Source organism: Heterocephalus glaber, unplaced genomic scaffold (assembly GCF_053883595.1).
Source record: "Heterocephalus glaber isolate CG9 unplaced genomic scaffold, H.glaber_assembly_v1.0 deba00001428, whole genome shotgun sequence".
Lineage (NCBI taxonomy): Eukaryota > Metazoa > Chordata > Mammalia > Rodentia > Bathyergidae > Heterocephalus > Heterocephalus glaber.
In genome coordinates, this window is record NW_028258293.1 from 1,779,957 (window position 1) to 1,799,143 (window position 19,187).

Genomic DNA, 19,187 nt, shown 5'->3' on the forward strand with positions numbered 1-19,187 from the left:
GCGGGTGTGTGCAACTCTGCCGCACTAGTCTGTGGGCAAAACTGCCTGAGGGGGAAACTGAGTTAAGCCAGCTGGTAACCTGACGCCATATGGGAGGTGGCTTTTCCTTAATCTGGCCCTGAAGTTGTGTAGAAGGCGAGGCCTGAGGCTCCCAAGTTGTGTGCCCAGTGCTGTGGGGAGAATGTCTGTGCCCGGCTCCCGCGGGTCTTTCCATGCAACCCGGGTCTCAGCACGCGTGGTCTCCCGGGGACAGGCGAGGCACATGCACATGGGAGCCATTTCCTTCCCTTGTGGGCTGGGGGCTAGGGCCTCAGTAGCTATGTCTGTAGCACAGCTTGTCTAGTTTCTGGTGGTGCTGCTGTTTGAAAGGTTCTTCAGTATTTTAACTTCTTTTAGTTTTTTACCTTGATTTTTTTGAGACAGGGTCTCACTGTGTAGTCCAGAATGATCTTGAACTCAATATCCAGCCCAGGCTGGCCTCCAACTCAAGGCGATCCTCCTGCCTCAGCCTCCCAAGTGCTGGGATGACAGGTGTATATCACCAAGCCTGGCTTGGAAGAGTCGCAATATTTTTAAAAATACAGTAAACCACATTATAGAGTATTGAAGATTTTCCAAAGCCTATAAATCCATCCTCTGTGCTTGTCCCTTGAAGACAGTTATCCACATAGCTCTTCCTTCCTTCCATTTCTAGGCCTCATTTCTCCCGGCGTGTCCGTTCCAGTCCAGGTTCCTGGAAGTGAACCTGATATGTCTCAATATTGGCCAAGATTACAGTAAAAAAAGAAGAGGGAATTGTGTTACTCAGTCAGTGACTTTTGTGGACATGCAGGTGCTCGGCGCTAAAGCACTTCACCCACCAGGACCTCTGATGCGGAGGCACTCAGTTGGAACAAAGCTTCATTTTGGTATCCAAACCTTTATTCATGTTGGTGTATTATTTGTAAATGGGCATTTGTATGTTATAATGAAAAACAAAAGAACAACTTGGACTGGATGGAGGTTTGGTCTCGGTTGGTCATGAGGTTGTTTAAAGAAAGAAAAAAGGAAACCATGATCAACAAGATTTGCCACGAATTTAAAGAGTTTTATCCAGATATATTGAGTCCTTCTACTCATCTGTTCCTAGTTTATGGACCGATGTTCCGCGTTTGTATCATTCCTTTGCATACAATTAAACCTGGAACGACACGCACCAGATTTATGTAAGAAATATGTTGGTTTTCCAAAGGTTGTTAACAGATGAAGTTTATGTGCAAAAAAAGGGTGAGATATAAATTCAAGGAAGAAAAAAGGTGATTGCTAAGGGGTAGAGTGTGTCTTCGATATAATCCGATTTGTTTCATGTCGAAATGTAAGTGTTTGTCTTCCCTAGAAATCCTCAGAATGATTTCTATAATAAAGTTAATTTCATTTATATTTGACAAGAATACTCTATAGATGTTTTATACACATTTCCATGCAATCATACATTTCTTTTTTGGACAGCAGAAGTTAATTGTCTTAGATATAGTTGTATTACTGTTCACGGTCCAATCATTTTGTGCATCTAGAATTCATTCCTAATCAATTAAAAGTGCTTGCAAGAGTTTTAAACTTAAGTGTTTTGAAGTTGTTCACAACTACATATCAGAATTAACCACTGTTGATTGTAAAAACCATGCCAAAGCCTTTGTATTTCCTTTATTATACCATTTTCTTTTTAACCTTATAGTGTGGTGTTACAAATTTTGTTTCCGTGTTGGATTAACATTCTAGGCCAATGGTCCCCTCCCGACATAACTCTACTCCACATCTTGACGATGTTTAAGGAAACAGTTCTTCCAGATAGCATGAACCAGAGAGAATCCCGGAAGTGGTTGGCTTTGCACCCGTCCACACCCACAGCCCTTCCCCAGCTAGCCTCTGGGTCCCTCACCTCAGACGCAGTGCCCTGGTGAGGTCGGCTTGCCGAGTTAGGGCCTGGTGTACACTGGGGCGGATTTCCATTCTCCGCCTGTTTCAGCAGTGGCCTCTTACAGCACACTGAGAAGTGAGTTCCTCCAGCAGGATGCCCGGAAGCTGCTGCCCGCTCTGGGGGGCCGCTGCCTGGCCGAGCCCCGAGCCCGGGGCGGGGGGGGGGGCGCCACCCTGCTGTTCTTCTGCTGGAGCCTGGCTCTGCGCGCTGTGGCCAGTAGGGTGGGGGTCGGGGACACGTCCGCGGTGACAGCAGAGCGCCTGGCTGGCGGGGGTGGAGGCCTCGCCACCCAGCTCGGCCACTGTGGCGGCGTGCGGAGCGGGAGCGCTCGAGCCGAGCGAGCCGAGTCGAGCGTGGAGAGAAATAAGCTTTGCTGGTTTGGGAAGGCCTGGGCGAGGCTGTGGTTTCTGTCCACTCTGCAAAATGTGAGCCCACAAAGAGAAGTCGCCCGCGAACTGCAAACGGTCAGGACGCTCCCACAGCAGAGGCCTGTGGGGAAGGGATGCACCACCCCCGGACTGCACTCCGCTTTTGTTCTTTTTTCTTACTCCTCAAAGGGAGATGATCAAAAAGGCAGAAATTAATTGGGAGACTGGAGCCTAACCTAGCTCGGCACCTACCACTCTGTGCGTCAGGCAGGGTGCTGGGAGCCACTCTCGGGCCTGCTGCTTGCTAGTGCTTTCTTCCCACCAGCACCTTGTGCGTGGCCTGCAGTGTGCGTGTGTGTGTCACAAGGGCGCAATGCCCTGCTGGTGCACTGGCCGGGGCGGGCCTTTCTGCTCCTGCTGCCCTGCAGACCCTGCGTCCCAGCTGTGGTGCCTAGGGGACTGTCAGAGATTTGGGAGTGGCTGGCTTCTCCTGAAAGGAGGGACAGTTTCCAAGTGGCTTGTTGTGGCCAGGGTCCCGTGGCTCTGCTGGGTGGCACCTACTGGGCGCAAGGCTGGGCCCGGTGGGCCGTGGCGGGGCGGAGGCTGTGTGTGTACAGCAGGGAGGGGACAGCGCCTCCCTGCAGCCACACGCCGGAATGTGCACCATCCCAGGAGCCACCAGGGATGCAGGAACAGTGACACTCAGGTGGCTGTGCCTGGCAGTTGGCCTCCTGCCTGCTGATGTGATAACTTACATTTGTTGATTTATTTGCGGATAGGTGCACTTATAGATTTACCAGTGGGAGCCCCGCAGGGACGTTTTGATGCTGGTTTCCAGGACGATGGCCTCAGCAAAACACTGGACTAGCAGCCTAAAGTTCTTCTCCAAATTTGACTGACTTTGGGAAGCTAGGTGAACAGAACAAGAGCGGAATCGCTCTAGGTAAAAAGCACTTTTTAGAGGGATGAATTCCCCAGAAATTTTTTCCTCCAAAGCGGTGTCTCCTAACTTGTACACAAACGAAGCAAACACCTGGCTTCTCCAGGCGGTTCTCACCCCAGTTCTCCCTGTGTAGCATCACCTCATGGCTTCCTAGGCTGATCTGGACCATGCTGCCTTAGGGCTCGGTGCTGGTGTGAGTGGCCACCGGCAGGGTGTCTGGATCCTGCCCACTGCTACGTGCTCTGGGTCTTAGGGTTAGGAAGACAAAAAGCCGAAAAGAGCTATTTTTGGTCTGTGTGTCTGCTTCACCGGGGTCAAACACATGCTCTTCGTTTCTCAGGAATATACCTCTTTCTGTTTTCCTCGTTCACGAGAGTGACTGGCTGCTGTTTTGATCCACAGTGGAGCTGGTGAGGCAGCCTCCTCTCTGTGCTGCCACGGGGACTTTGAAGGGCAGGAGCTCAGCACCTCAGTGACATTCGTCACGGGCGGACACAAACCAGCAGGGCCCCCTTTGTGTGTGCGTGTTCGTGTGTCTCAATCACTGAAGTTAAGAGGTAGACCGGAACTGACTGGAGAATGTCTCTTCCTGGTGAAGTACTTTCATGTCGTCTAGTGCCAGTGATTGGAGATCCTGGAGTTGGCAAGAGAATAAATGAAGAGAGGAAGAGAAAAGTGGATGTTGGCTGGTGGCTACTAAAAAGAAATTCAGAAGGGCTCAGAGCCCCAGTACCTGAGCAGACTGCGGTAGTCAAAATATTTACCTCATGTTGAAGAAAGGCAGATCTAGCGTAAGAAATGAAGAACACACAGGGCCCCAAAGTTCACCTACTGGAAACATTTAAAAGATAGGAGGACATTTCAACACATTACACTGGGATTGTTCTTAAGTATTTATATCTTTAAGTCAAACTGGTAACTCAAAAATCTGTTCATAGATACATATTTCATAATATATCACAAGGGTGTATATACATACGGCAGCAGTTTTGAAGACCATTAGTTTTTGGAGTGAGTTATTAGGGTAATGGAGAACAAACCATGTTTCTAGGAGGAAAGGAAACATGTTTTTAGGGTTGGTGTTTATCAGAGAAAAGCAAAAATGTAAACGCTCTCTAGCAGGAGTACCTTCCTTTCACGGAGAATGTCCAGTGAGTCAGAAAAAACAAAGCTGATTCTTTTTGAAAGCCTAGGTTCCTTTTATTGTTTAAAATGCACTTTATTGAGTTTGAAGAGTTTCTTTCATATCTTAAATAAGGGTCTAAGTAGACACACTAGGTTTTTACAGTATTTATCTTTGTGCAGCATATATTAACCAGTAATTGGCTGTTAATTTTATAGATATGGTATGGGGAAGTAAATCAATGACCTATTAAGTATCCTGACAAGCAATTTACATATCTGGTGACCTCGTGTTTCCTTCTCAGAGTCAAGTGCTGTGTAATTGTTCTGTTCTGTGTTTGCATAAAATGATCCACAACACAGTAAGGAAAAGGCTGGTTATTAAAGTAATAACCTGAGTAAAGTCTTCATGTGAATTTATTCAGGCTGCCCCAAGGCTTTGTGGAACCTGCAGAGCATCATTTGTTATCTAGTTGCTTTAAATCTTAAAAGCACTTTTGCTTAATAGAAAAGCCTTTTAATTTTAACTGACAGATCAATCCTGGAACTTTATTTTGAAAAGAAAATGGAGAAGAATTTGTGTCTTTAGAATTAAAAGAGATGAAAAAAAATAAATCAGACATTCTAAAAAAAAAAAAAAAGAATAAACCTGATTTTTTAGTACGAATGAAATAGTGGGTGACAAAATAGTTGTCTTTTTGATTTTCATCACAAAAAATAAACTGGTAGTGACAGGGTGTGATGGAGAGATTTGACACCCTGGCAAATCGCTGTCATCGATTCAATTATTGCAATTCCGAATAAAAGCTGTATACAGCGTGTGTTTATGCTACAGTGGGCTTTTTTTAAGTGACTGACATTCATCATACTGGTTAGACAGTTTTAAAAACCTAGTCTTTGTTTTCTACAATGTTGTCAAGAGCAAATAAAGTATAATTTGTGGTATATTAAAAGAAAATTGCTTAAAAACGCTAGTTATAACTGCTTCAAAATACTCGAGTACATTTGAAAATGCATTTTGGAATTTCAGTTTCTCCCAAAGGATGTTAAATATGTTTTAAATTGAGATGCTCGACTGAAATATGCAAGTTACCTTTTCACTTTCACTTTTTGTCCATTAATTGTCAAAATCTTCGAGAACATGGAACTATGATTTCAAACCTCATGTTTTATATGAAAACTGGTTCAACAGACCATACACCCCAAGAGACAGGTTTGTATGCTCAGAAATTTCCGTACTCAGCCGAGGTTCATACTTAACGAAGGCTTCCTGTTGATGCAGTGGGAATCTGGGTTGGTTTCACTTTTCCACTTCGTCTTGGACCTCCATTCCCTACGATTCTCTCCAAGCCCCAGGCTTGTCTCTCCCGCCCTCCCAGCAGTGACAGAGCTGCCAGTTTGAATCTCAGTCCTGCATTGTGTCTGATGACACAGTTTCCTTGCTGACTCCGACTGCCCAGGACCGCGAGACAGCAGAGGACCTTCATTTCCAGTGCTCCCTCCCACTCCAGGGCTGGCTGTTTATCACCCGCTCTGACAGACTAGTTAACAGAGTCCGAATCCCAAGTATTATTTTGTCTTCATCATTTTAATAACTGTACATGAATGCAGACATATTTTATATACCAGCAACAGGATTTTCTTAAAAAAACAGCATTTTTGGTAACAAGTGACTTTTCCAGAAATAAAGAGAAAAGGCATTCACACACAGCATGCGTGTCAGTGTTCTGCGTGTTATTGGCACGTGCACTTCACTCTGACACCTGACGTAGCTCAGCACACACACAATGACCACTGTTAGGCATCTTGATTCTTTTGACCCTTGTTTTGGATTTATTGAAAAATAAAATACCTATTTTCTTTAAACACAGCAAATTCCAGAATAAAAGGGTAGAGAGTTGGTTGAGGAGCCGGGCCGAGGCCCCCTTTGGTGACCCTCACCGCGTTTCCGAGGATGACAGGGTCGCGTCATTAGGAGCAATATTTACCTAAGCCATTAGCAGCCCTAATGAGTGAGGCCGGGCCCCTAGAAGTCCAGGTGCCTGGCGCCCTCAGCCATCCCGCCGCAGCCCAGGCCCGGCTGCCGGGCGGATCCTGCCACATCCTGTTTGCTCCAGCGGCTCACAGAGTCTGACAGGTCTGGAGGCAAGTGCAGGCGCTGTGAGGGGGTTTCAGGGCAAGGAGAGAAAGAAGGGGAGAAATTCATGTTAGTCTTGCCAGGATCCTTCAGAAGACAACATTATGCTCTGCTGATCAGCATTTAGTCCTGCATATCGAATCCCTGCTACCGCAGTTCCTCAGGCTGGAGCCCAAGATGATCACATCCCGTCTGAGGAGATGTTTACAAATTGCAGCCAGGGCAGAAACGGGATCAAGGATCTTAGTGGGACATTGCAGAGGACAAACCCTGGAGTGCTGACATTTTTTCTTATTTAGGTAGAGATGAGAAGATATAAAGATACAGACTGAAAAAAGCACACAAATAATAGCAGCCTCCACCCCTACCTGCGGCCCTATTTTGTGTTGCCAGGGCTCCAAAATGCTTTGGGAATTATGGATCCCCACAAATGCTTGTTTCTCTTTGTTTGTAAGTTGACGTGGCGATTCTATCTCAAGGCTATACTTTTTCTAGGCACTTAAAATTTTAATAGCAACGCAAACGCGATGAGAAAGTGACAGCAATCACAGGGCGCCAGCACACTCCGCACGGTCAGGTCGGTGGCTGCAGCATCCGCAGGTCTCTCTGCCTCTGTGCCTGGCGCTGGCTGTGGACCCACCCAGCTGCTCTCCCGCACACCCCAGCTGAGGATGCAGACCCACTGCTGACTGTAGTTATGGAAGGTGCTGTAATGAGTGTGACTTGGTTGTATTTCACAAGAACTTTGTGGTCGCAAACAACGCCAGGTTCCTTTAACTATCAGGACTCCTAGCTCACAACACAACTGATTTCATAAAAATCCAAATTTAAAGGAAGACACGGCTGGCTTCCTGTATCGGTGGATTTCACATCTGTGGATTCAGCCAACCATGGGCTGAACTTATCTGGAAAAGAGCCATGTGTGCACCGAGTGTGCAGGCCCTGCCCTGGTCCTTCACACAGCCTTTACCAGGCAGCAGGGGGTGTAGACGTGCTTGGCTGTGGCGGATGTGTGTGGGGACAGCCTTCGGCGTGCACAGGTTTTGGGGTCCCCCACAGCCCCCACCCTGCAGACATGAGGGGTGTGAATCGCTGCTCAGGGCCCCAGCTTGGCTCTCCACAGCGACCCTGCCCCAGGGACACTCCAGCCGAGACCCTTCCCCCGGAAACTCCCTTCATCATGCAAAAGCAAGGAAAAACATAGAAAAAGGCTAGAGCCATTTATTTTTGTGTGTGTGTCAAAATATTGTGGTCCACAAACATATGTTCCAGCCAGTGTCTTTTCCGATGAAAGGCTTATTTATTGTCATGTAAACACAAGCTGTGTGCAAATGATCAAAATGTTTTAATGCATTTAAAATGATTTATGAAGATCTTCCGTGACTTCAGTTTGCCTAGGCTTATCTTTTCAGGCTCACATATTTAGGAGGAAAGAGACATCACAGAGTCGCACTCAGCCAGGTGGGTCAGGGGGAGCTGACATTACCGCGCCGCCCGGCCCGCAGCTCCCCTCCCGTGCTCCCAGCGCCCAGCCTGTCGTTCACGAAGCACCTACACGTCCACTTCCTGAGTGCGAAAAGTGTCTTTGTTTTAAATAACTCCCTTTCTTTATGGCCTAGTTTGTCCCGGAAAGGATGTCAGGCGGAAAGGCGCTAGGGGATGACGCGGGGCTCTCAAGGCGAGGCCGCGGAGGGGAGGGAGCTTTCAGCCGGTGTCCGGGTCCTCCTCTCCTCTCCTTGCCACCGATGAGCACGGAGAAAGCACCCAGGACGCGCCTGGCCGGTAGGTGACCGGTTACCGCAGGGGTGCGCGCGGACGCGCATTTCCGGCCACGCGACGTCAGGTGCATGGGCCCTCGGGGAAGTGCGAGTCACACCCCGAGTTCTTACGACCACCATGGCACCAGCACAAGGCCACCCGCAGAGTGGACACTCGGGTAGCGCACGGCAAGGGCGGAGCTGCAGCAGGCTCGCAATGGAAGGGGGCGGAGAAGCGCCCACCACAGAACCGTCGCCCGGGCGGAGGGGCCTAGCGCGGAAGGCGCTGGCCGTTGATTCCCAACGACAGCGGAGCCACGGGGTAGCTGGGTGAGTGGCTCGAGGCTGCAAGGACGGCGCTGCCCCCCGCCCCCCAGCCGCAGACCTCCGCGCTGGCCCGGGAGTCCGGCACCCACGCTGGCCTGGGGCTGCCTCTGCGCTGGTTCTGGAGCCCGGAGCCCGGAACATGCGCTGCGCCCTGCGCGTGCGGCCGGCCAGGTGTGTCAGCACCTCCCTCTGAGGCTCCTGCCGCTCGGGGACAGGGACGTGAGTATTCAGATCTGCTGTGCCCCAGATCTGTCATCTGAGGAACGGGCACCGTGACCTCCTTTGGACCACAACTCGGGGCTTCGGGGGTCGGCGGCTGAAGACAGCCAGGCTGCACCGAGTGAGGGCTTAACTAAAAATCAGACTACAGTAAAATTGCCTGGGCTCCATGTGGGATGCTATTTTCCAGCTTTCCACCAAATCGAGCGTTCCTCTTTCACGTTTCACACCCTCAGCCCAACGTAAGGGCCCAAGGCGAAGACATCTCCTGAGCTGAGTGCTTCTCTCCCCTCTACCCAGTTTCTTTTCCCGGCATCTGTGTGGATTGGGCAGGAGATGCTCATCACTGGCTGCCGCCTTGTTTCCTTGTCCAAAATGACGGATTCCGAGTGTGGGAAAGGTGGGCAGCTCCTAAGATTCCTGCTCAAGGCTGGTGACCCGGGGATTCCTCCCCGCCCATGAGGAGGGACAGGAGGTCACCTCTGGCACCAGCAGCCCAGGACCTGGCGGAAGTGGCCCCCGCCTGCCTCTCCCCTTGGCTCCTTCTGAGTGGGCAACAAGACAGCGCCCACAGACACAGAGCTGTGTTTCCTGCCGCAGTGCCTGCCCAGTTCTCTCTGCTCCTGGCTGCCAGACCCGGGACCTCAGACGGGCGCAAAGCCACGAAGCCAGAAGACACCTGGGTGCACCCCAGTAAAGCTCAGTCTGCACATTCAGCCGCACCCACGCCCCAGGCACAGCTGGTTTCTGACAGCAAATGACACTGCACTTTAACCCTTATCGGAAGGGACGGACACATTTGTCTTCAGCCTGGAAACACTTTCTGACCTCCCACAGGCAGAGGCGGGCGCAGTGACAGGTGACACCTCCCTATCCTCCACTCTCGTGAGGTCTCTTGGCCGAGCCGCTGTGTGAGGCCGATGATGCCTGGCGCGGCCTCTGGCAGGACCGCGTGCAGGCTGTGGTGCCGCGTGACGCACTGAGCACTCCACTCGTGCGTCTGTGCCTCTTCCTGCCCTGGAAGGACCCGAAGGTGCTGCTGACAACAGCGGGGAAGAGGAGCCAGGGATGAGCCTGTGTGTCAGCACCGGGCGGAGTCTTGGCTCTAAGGAGCAAGGACAGCAATCCTGAGTGCCGGCAACAGAGCCCTGTGCTGGTGTCCACGCCCGCTCCCGGGGGGGGGGGGGCAAGGAGACGGAAGGAGATGGGCTGCACCTCCCACCCACTTAGGAGGTGGCAGGAGAAGGGGGAGAAGGCCCGGCCAGGGCACCTGGCTCTGCCTCTAGTGTCTGGGCATGGCTGGAGCACGAAGGTGACTCAGGTCCATCTTATTGTTAAGATCTACCTTGCGCTCATCTGGACTGCTGACGGAATAACCAATAAGGAAACATCGAGATGAAGCTGCTCCCTGGAGTTTATTCTCTCCCCCACACTTTATATAAATAAGGAGACAGGAGGGATGAACAGTCGCTCAGCCCTGTCCTGTCCGAGTCCCAGCGCCTCTCTGCCCTGCTCCAGTGGTCGGGGGCGCTGGGGACTCAGCCCTGTGCCCAGGCAGGCTCGGGATGCCCACAGTGCACCAGGCCTGGGCCTCACTGCCTGCACGGGAGTGGGTGTGTAGTCAATGTTTAGCAAATCCATGGCATTGGCTGTTGGGAGGCAACAGTGTCACAGACCGTGTTGCAGTCCGGGAGGGACCGCAGCGAGGTGGTCGCCTCAGTGCTGCCCAGTGTGGCCTGCGCAGGCTGTGGGGCTCCATTCTGGGTTCTGACAGAGGACCTGAACCTCAGTGTCCCCAGAAGCCGCGCAGGGTGAGGAAACAGCGCACCCGCGCCTCTCCTGCCCTGCCCGGAGAGTCGTTCCCTTCCCGGGGCAGCCCCGTTTCCACCTGGGGCTCGTCAGCAGGGAAGTGGGGACCCACTGCAGGCGCCACTGGGCTCCACAGGACCTCTGAGCACCAAGGCGGCGGCTGCTGCAGCTGCTGTGCCCTTTCCTTGCTGCGCTCATGTCGCTTCCTGATTACTAGAGGGCCACGAGGTAAGTATTCTACATCTGGGGAAAGCTTCGGGCTGTGGGAGGGAGAGGCTTCTGCCCAGTTCTGGGGAACTATGCGCTGTTCTCATGCCAGTGGAAACGAGGCCAGGACCAAAGTTCTGCTCCCTTCCCTTTGCCTTGCAAGCATACATCCAGGAGGAGAAGAATATTTCTGGAAAACACCGTCAGGTCTAGGTCTGAGCTTTGGGGGTGTAACGTCCAGCTCGCTCTCCGCGTTTTGGGTGAGAACGGTCCTGCCAAATGTCACAATCCTGCCATACCCTTTGAATTAAACAAACTGTGCATTTCTTCCGGGTGGATCTGAAAACGAGGCAGCACGTCAGAGTGGGAACACTGCACGAGGGCTGCCCTCGGAAGCTGCTCAGGTGCACAATTATAACTGACACAGCCGCCTCGGAATCGGCCTCACCCCTCCGACAGCTGGCTGCGGGAACGCTCCTGTCTAAACACAAGTGCTATTTCGGAAAAGGCTGCGTCTCTACACAGATGGCTGCGTATCCCAGGGTCTGCTCTCCTGTGCAGAGTATCAAAGGATCCATGCAGCAGAAAGGTGCTGCCTCCCAGGACAAAGCCAGACCCCAGCTCCCTGGCCATGCCCTGCACTGGGTGACCATGCTCGGTCCTTCCTCTTGGTGTACTGAGTGGGCTCCAGCCACGGTCCCTTCCCATAGCATGGCCTCTAGACCTGGGCAAGGGGCCCTTCCCATGCCCTGACCCACCTCTTCCTTGGTCAGCTCTCCCTGTGGGCTGAGGAACTGCAGGGCTAAAAGAACTCCCATGGCGTCTCAGTCTTTTTCTTTTTAGGTAGTACTGGGGACTGAACCCAGGGGCTACCACTGAGCTCTTTTAATTTTTTTTTTCAGTACTGGGGATTGAACTCAAGACCTTGTACTTTCGAGGCAGGCATGGTGCTGCTGAGCTAAATCCCTGGCTAATTTTTTATATGAAGACAAGATCTTGCTAAATGGCACAGGAGGGACTTGTATTTGTCATCTTTCGGCCTCGGCTTCCCTTGGTGCTGCATCACAGGCTGTGGCACCGTGTCCCATTCCGTACCCTTCCTCACTGAATGCACTCTGGGTGCTCAGGGCCTCGAAGCTCCCCATTCTGGCTGCGAAGCCCGAAGCTCTCCTACATTTAAACTGGGTGTGAAGGTGTATTTGTGAGGAAGGAATTAACACCCAGTGAGTGGCTTCTTGGCTTCACAACTTGAACAGCCGGGCATAATTTTGTGGTGCTTATTTTGCATTCTTCCTTGCGGCTCTGCAAGTATCAGGGACAAACCTAAATTTGCTTGTCCCACATGCTGAGATGTGGGTGTGAGGGGTGGTGCAGCAGCAGCCACACAGGACTCGAAGCAGAGGGCAGAGCAAAACCAGAGAACGAGTCTAGGACCCATCCTGGCTACTAGGAAAGTCACGGTCCACCCAGCTGGGCCTTCCGTGGGAGACCAGGAAGCGCTACAGCACTGACACCATGGCCGTTCTGGGTCTGTAATGACAGCCTCCCTTTACCTCATCCGTACAGAGGACACGCCGTCTGCAATAATGCAAGAATCGGGCGGGGTCACCCGAGGAGGCCCAGGCTCCCCTGGCACCTCCGCCCTCAGCTCACAACCCAGGCCGCCGAAGGGCTCGGGTGCAGGGGCCGCAGGTCTGAGGCACCTGCAGTTCCTGCTCCTGCCCCACAGCAGCCTTTGCCCTGGCTGTGCCCCTGGCCACGCTAGAGACGCCTGAGGGGGTGGGGCTGGCATTGCAAAGTGCCCAGGAGGAGGAGCAGCCAGGGCAGCCTCCATGTCTCGGGTGGCGCAGTCCTGTGGCCCAGGCTCAGGGACCACCTCAGGGACCACCTCAGGGACCACCTCAGGGCCGGGGTGCAGCTGCCCGGCGGCTGGGCGCACCCCAGTGGTGCAGTCTCCAGCGGGTGGCAGTGTCCCCAGCCCTCCAGTCGCTCCCTCAGCCCCAGTCTCACTGAGCGATCTCCAGTCTGCAAAAGTGGGCAGCATCGCTTCCTGTGATGAATCCTTGAGCAACACTGGGACGAGCTCCCGGGCTGCGACTGTCACATGCAGAATGGACGGGAAGGAAACAGACCAGGGCCCTCGGCAGTGAGAGGAAGCGGGGTGGCCAGAGGGGCAGCAGCCTGCACAGAAGCGGGGTGCCCTCCTCAGCCTCAGCACGTCCTCCAGCAGCGATCTCGATCTCGGGCCAGGCAGTGCGGGCCGAGGAGGCCGAGCAGGGAAGCTTCTCCCAGAGCAGGGGCTGTGGACCGTGCTTCGTGGATGGCCACACTGCACAAAGCTCAGGGCCAGCCAGGAGGAAGGCACCGTGGTCCGACCTGCCCTTTCCACGCAGCTGGGTGGGAACCAAAGGAGCAGGAAGACACTGCCACGCCAGCGAGTTCCACATACCAAACCCTGGCAGGCCGGTCCACCACCTCCACTCTGAGACAGCGGGCCCCACTTCCATGGAACCACCGAGCAGACGGGACATGACAGCGAGATTTACATGGCTCGAGCAGAGCTGGCGACACCCAGGAGAGACTTGTGAAGAGGACAGACCATCTGGATGGCGAAGCTGCTTTCAAGAATTAACTGTGGTGAGGCAGACGGTCTGGTGGCCACCCAGGTCGGGCCAGGAAGGCCTTTCTGCAGCGTGGCTTAGGCCAAGAGCTGCATGTGAGAAGGCACTGGTAAGGGACTCGTACGACCTGCAGGAAGGAGGCCCAGGCCGTGGGAATGAGAGGGCAAAGCCCTGAGTCCGAAATAAGCCTTTAGGGCAGCCAACAAGCAAAGTGGCTCGAAGTGTGGCCCGGAGAGCAGGTGTCACTCTTGTGGAGTTTGTCACTGTGCCGACTGGCTTGGGTATAGTTTTTAAGGGCGAGAGGCAGTAAGGATGTCAGAAGCTCACCTCCTTGAGTACTGGGCCCTGCTGCCCAGCTCCAAACAATCAGGCACAGACACCCACTCCCCACCCTCCCTTTCTGTGCCAGGGATCGAACCCAGGCCCCAGGCGTGCCCAACAAGGGCTCCGCCACTCAGCTACCCTTACACGGGCACTTTCAATAATGGAAAACAGTAGTTGGTGCAAACGAGCACACTCTAGTAAAGATAGAATTCCCCCAAAGGTGGAGAACACGGCTGCTCAACATCCTTTCTTCTGCCTGTGGAGACCAGGGCGCCACAGCGTCCCCCCAGCCTCCTCCTGTGCAAGTGGCGACTCTCAGTGCCCTGTGTGGAGGCAGGGGGACTCCAGGTGAGGCCCGAGCGACATCCTGCAAGGAGACCCTCCAGATGCTGGGAGCTCCATCCTTCCCCAGGTGGGCTGGAACCCTGACAGCGTCCTAGTCACAAGAACTCCACCAGGCTCGGCGTCCTGAGCTTGGAGACATTTAAGACGTGAGTGCAGCATGCCTTCCTTAGCCCACACATCCGCAGAGAATGCCCGGCTCCCGGGCGGAGGGCTGTGCTTCCAAAGGGGTTTGTTTCTGTGCACACTAAAGGAGGTAAGTTTCTTTCGGTTGTCCCTTTGTTCTGTGGTCCATTTTCTTCCCATTACTGTTCCAACACGAGCAGGACCGGGAAACAATCATTTAGGCAACAGCTGGAACAATGCAGCTGGAACTGTTGCCTCAACATGGACTGTGAAAACCCTGAGGGGTGACTCCGCCACCCGCAGCCTCTGCTTGGGACAAAGGGCTGCTGCCTGGGCTGGAGGAGCTGCCCCTGGCCTCCACGCTCCCCGGAGCCTCTCATTCTGTACCATGGCCTGAAGGAGGCGCCTGGGGCTCCCCACAAGATTGTGGCCATCAGCCTGGCGCAGCAGCAGGGCCCCAATGTTGCAATGCTGCCTGGCCCAGCCGGGACTCTAGAGGGGCAGAATCTGGACTCCGAGAGCTGGGGACTTCTTGGGACAGACTGTTACCGTGACCAGACTCCAAGCCAGCTTCACCGGGAAGGCCTTTCCTGCCTGAGCTAGGGGAAGTATCCTGGGTCCTACCCTCTGGCCTTAAGAACACTAAGATGGCTTAGGGACACACAGTGTTTTTATAAATGTTGAGCTTGCAGAAAACTGGTTGAGAAATTAATTCGGAGTATGACAACATGAGACCTCCTTTTGGTCCCCTTTCCTTGTTCTCTGAAATCATAAGCTACGGGAACTGCCATGGAGGTAGCAAACGCTAACAACCTCCGCCTGTGTGCACTGCCTTGTTCAAACTCATGTTGCTCCCAACGCTCAACTGCAGCCTTAGCTGCAGCCTCCTCCTCGGTCAGCTGTCAGCAGATAAATGTGTACACACAGCGAGGTGATCCCTAAATCCCAGACGCTCTGAGAAGTGTCGTCAACCAGCTGTCCACGGAGGGGCTGTCCACGGAGGGGCTGTCCGCGGAGGGGCTGGCCGAGGCGTGATGGTACAAGGCTCACAGAACACATGAGCTCTCAGGCCGCCACTGGGGCATTCCAAAATCGGTAATGTACCCGACCATGTAGGGTTCTATGTCAAGGTCAGTGCGGTAAAGGACTCTCCCAATCAGCAGCTTGTGAAGAAGCACCCTTCGGGGAACGTGGCCGTCATAGCTCACACACGGCACGCGCTCGAGGGAACAGGCCTGGGTTCCTTCTGGCTGCACCGCCCTGCCCTGTGCGGGGAGCACTGCCTATGGAGCCTGGAGACGGGCCCGAGGATGGCAGAGAGGCCACGTCTTCCAGCTCCTCTTTTCTTGCTCTGAGGCCCCGCCCTGAAGGGCCTGCTAGTTCCTGGGTATGAAGAAAGAATTTTTAATGGGGCCAAGTGTAGGTGTTTACAAGGGGGGATTGTTGTTCTTTATTAGGAGCTGCCTTATGTTCAATAGTTGTATTTACTTTTTCAAGCTTGCCAGAAGTAGAAAGTGCCATTGCTAGGCAGCCCGGAGCTTCCTCGAAGCATTTCTGGGTGCTGAGAAGGAGCAGGCACTGTCCAAGGCAGGTCCGGCACTGTGCCGCTGACCAGCCTCCCCACCCCCACGCCAGGGAGGGTCCTCCATACTGAAACATATTTACATGACTGAGGCACGACAATTAACACTTTTGTAAAGCTGGGGGAGAGGCACATTTTAATGGTTTTTCAAGCAGGCTGATTTCCTGGCACTTTTAATCTTATTTTATTTTGTTCTGCATGCATGAACAAGTTCTTCTTCTCTATAGGTATTTGACAAAGTCTACCTGGTATGAATATGAATCCAAAGAGAATAACATAAAAATATTTTTATGTTTGATCTCCACCAAACCATTCCTAAGTTCTTTCACCAGTTTGGTGTACAATGAGGGTGACAGTACTATTTTTTTATCAAAGGCAGTTAGACGGTATGCTTCTGGTTTGACAAAATGAAATGTGGCTTTGTCTACATTGACTGGATAAAAACTTTTCATAATGAGCAAAAGTATCATTTACGACGAAGATTTTCCTCACTCTTCATGAACAGATAAAAGTATATTCTGCCAAGTGCAATGCATTTCCCTTGCTCTAACTTTAATACCGAGGTGATATTAAGTGCAGTTTTTGATAGGTGATACTGTGTATTCTGCATCTATCTATCTACCCATAGGTGTGTGTGTAAATACATAAAGCGACAGTGTTGTCGTGAATATCTCATCATCTTTTATGCCTGTACTTCAGTTAATTGCTAATGTCTTAGTGAAATTTAGGAAAGAAAAGCCTGTGGCATCAGGGCCCTCTGCAATGAAAACTTCCCAGCTCCCTTTGATTTCGGAAAGCCGCTAACCCGGAAACCCCCGCCCCACTTCCACTGCAAACTTGGGACAGACTCACAAGCTCCTGGTCCCATGAGGTCCCCGGCACATCTCTTCCCTCCCAGCGTCACCAGTTTCAAAGGGCGCTCGGTGCAGACTGGGCCAGCCAAGACCCAGCGGAGCGGGGCCAGAGCGGACGGACAGGGTGCCAGGGAGGCACACATACAGTGAGCCGGACTGCGTGTCTTGGGTAGAAGGCCTCTCCATGCACAATGGGGAGGAAGTTACAGGAAATGGAGCAAATAAAGCAAGAAAAAAGTACTGATGAAAAGTGCAGAGGAGAGCAAGTACTCGTGAGTATACAAACAAATGACTACGCCTACTTTTAGGGTTTCTTTTTTTTTTTGGTTTGTTTCACTTAATCAAATCGCATTTGTATAGAAATGTTAACAAGAGCTAGGCTTGATTTCCACATGGATAATTTAGAAGTAATTTCTCATAGAGATTATTTTCTTTTCTTTAAAAACTCATTTGCTTTTACATGGGGAGGATTTTTCCCCCCACTACTTAACTTTACCATTGAGCTAAATCTGTTTACACGGAGCTCTGAAAGAGCCCCAGGATGAAGCAGAAGGACTGGAGATCCTGAATGGGCTCGATCCCCCAGGTCCTCTCTGGGGAAGGGGCCACGGGGGTCCAGGGACCCAGCCTTGCTGTCCCCTCCTCCCGGCCTGCTGGTCTGCCGGGAGCTCCTCCAGGGATTTGTGAAATTGCACCCAGCACGAAGGAGCAAGGGAGTCATCTTGTCAGTGTTACACAGGATTATTCTCTAGGCTTTCAAGAGCTAAATTAAATAAAATATAACTCTGTACATTTTATTCAGCTCCATTAATATTATAAATACATATAAAAATTTCTCAAGATATTCAAAGGGAAGAAAAAATGATTTGTAGGAAAAAACTACCACCAGATTATTTCTAAAATGCAATATCGAGAAGTTCTGCAATTTGACAAATGATGAAAAAAGTGGAGTTTTCCTTTAAATATATATCAAGTATCGGTACTTTTGTTTTTAATTATGATGTTTCATGTCCTAAAAGGATTTAGTTGTTTGCTCTGACTCCGTTTCAGCAAGTATATCAACACCTGATCAGATACCTATAAATTGCAGAGTATATTACAAATACCTATCCGTCTGTTTCTAAATGAAAAATTTTAACAAGCATCTCCAATTTATCATCACATATTTACTTTTATGTAAATCACATCTGGCTTGTGTATTTTAACAGTCTATCTTACAACTGATTTCTCTGTAACTAAATATTAATATTTCACATAAAAAGATCATTGATTACATTTTAAAATCATGAGCCAAAAACTATCTTAACAGCCATGGAAAAAATAAATATGGGAACACACCCTTACTTGTAAACAGTCAAAAGAATGTCTAAACTTATGCCTGTTTAAAGGACTCAGGAATATCCACACTCCTGCCTAAGCCCTGAAGCTATATGCATGTACGCCTGACATTGATAAAGACACTGCATGGAAAAGCAAACTCTCAGGTAGATATACTTAGAACCTCAATACAGATCAGCTGTGTGTATACTCTTGTTTTATGAAAAATCTATTTATTGCTATTATGCTTTCATGATTTTTTTTATTCAGATGGTTTAAAAAATATTTCTTAGTTTATTATGGAAAAAATAATGCAATTGTAGCAAAGCTACTCATATGTTTAAGAGCTAGACTTAATTTGTATTTGAAATTTATTATATTGATGTATGCAGTTTTGATTCTGTAATGATTTTTTTCCCTAGGTTAAAACTTATAGGTAGAGCATACATAAGAAATCAACAATCACAGATTACTAAACTACACTGAATGTGCTTTTCATATTTATTTCCAATGCGTTAAGGGAACAAAGAAGAGAACTTGTTTTTTTTTAGAGAGAGAAGTCTCTTATTAAGACTAAAGTCTCTTGAATATGAAGAGAGAATTATTTCAGATATTAATGACTGTGGTCAATAATAAAAAATCGACGTTGTTTCTCGATAAATGCCTGCATCAAGCTAAGAGGAGTTTTCACATGGTGCCAATTTATCAGGTGTCACTAATGTTTAAAAAGGTATACAAAGTAATTTGTAGTTTAAAATATTTAGTAATTACATAGTATTCTCAGAAAAGGGGCAATGGGCCTTAATTGTCCAGAGCGTCTATTGTTAAATTCTATTTACTTACATGCTAGGAACTCCTAAATCCTCTGGTTGTAATTTTAATTTTTTTTTTTACAAATACTACTCATTTCTTTGACAAAGATGGCGACTTAGGACAATCGTGAGGTCAGTGGGTACCCATACTGTATCTAGTTTAAGATTTGGTGGTTTCGCTATTTATCTGATAGGAAAAACTGAATCAAGTGTATCCCAATATTGAAAAGACTCGGTTTAGCTTAGAAGAGGTGTCCACTGGGTCAGATGACGTGGGGCTCTGGAGGCCGCCGAGGACAGGAGCTGCTGTCATCTCGGAATGTCACCAACATTCCCCACCATGTCGCAGGCGTCAGAGGCGAA

At 50.5% G+C, this 19,187-nt stretch overlaps 2 protein-coding genes across 13 annotated transcripts in view; one reads left to right on the top strand and one right to left on the bottom strand.

The window, feature by feature from the left end:
* Window positions 1-1,711, top strand: part of Pax6 (paired box 6) — a 22,640-nt gene extending 20,929 nt beyond the window's left edge. For all 7 annotated transcript variants that reach the window (XM_087211200.1, XM_087211202.1, XM_004851606.4 and 4 more), the window contains one exon: window positions 695-1,711. In XM_087211200.1, coding sequence (XP_087067326.1) covers window positions 695-780 — 86 coding nt within the window. In that variant the 3' untranslated portion in view covers window positions 781-1,711. The remainder of the gene's footprint in view (window positions 1-694) is intronic.
* The window catches only part of Elp4 (elongator acetyltransferase complex subunit 4), a 193,394-nt gene continuing 175,871 nt past the window's right edge, over window positions 1,665-19,187 (bottom strand). For 3 of the 6 annotated variants that reach the window (XR_015451323.1, XM_087211206.1, XM_087211207.1), the window contains one exon: window positions 6,197-6,548. Coding sequence is in view for 3 of the 6 variants with exons in the window: in XM_087211206.1 (XP_087067332.1) it covers window positions 6,417-6,548 (132 nt within the window). In the remaining 3 variants the exon portion in view is untranslated. Of the gene's footprint in view, window positions 4,100-6,196; window positions 6,549-19,187 lie in introns of those variants that run through there. The other 3 variants (XR_015451326.1, XR_015451325.1, XM_087211214.1) reach the window with 3 other exon arrangements.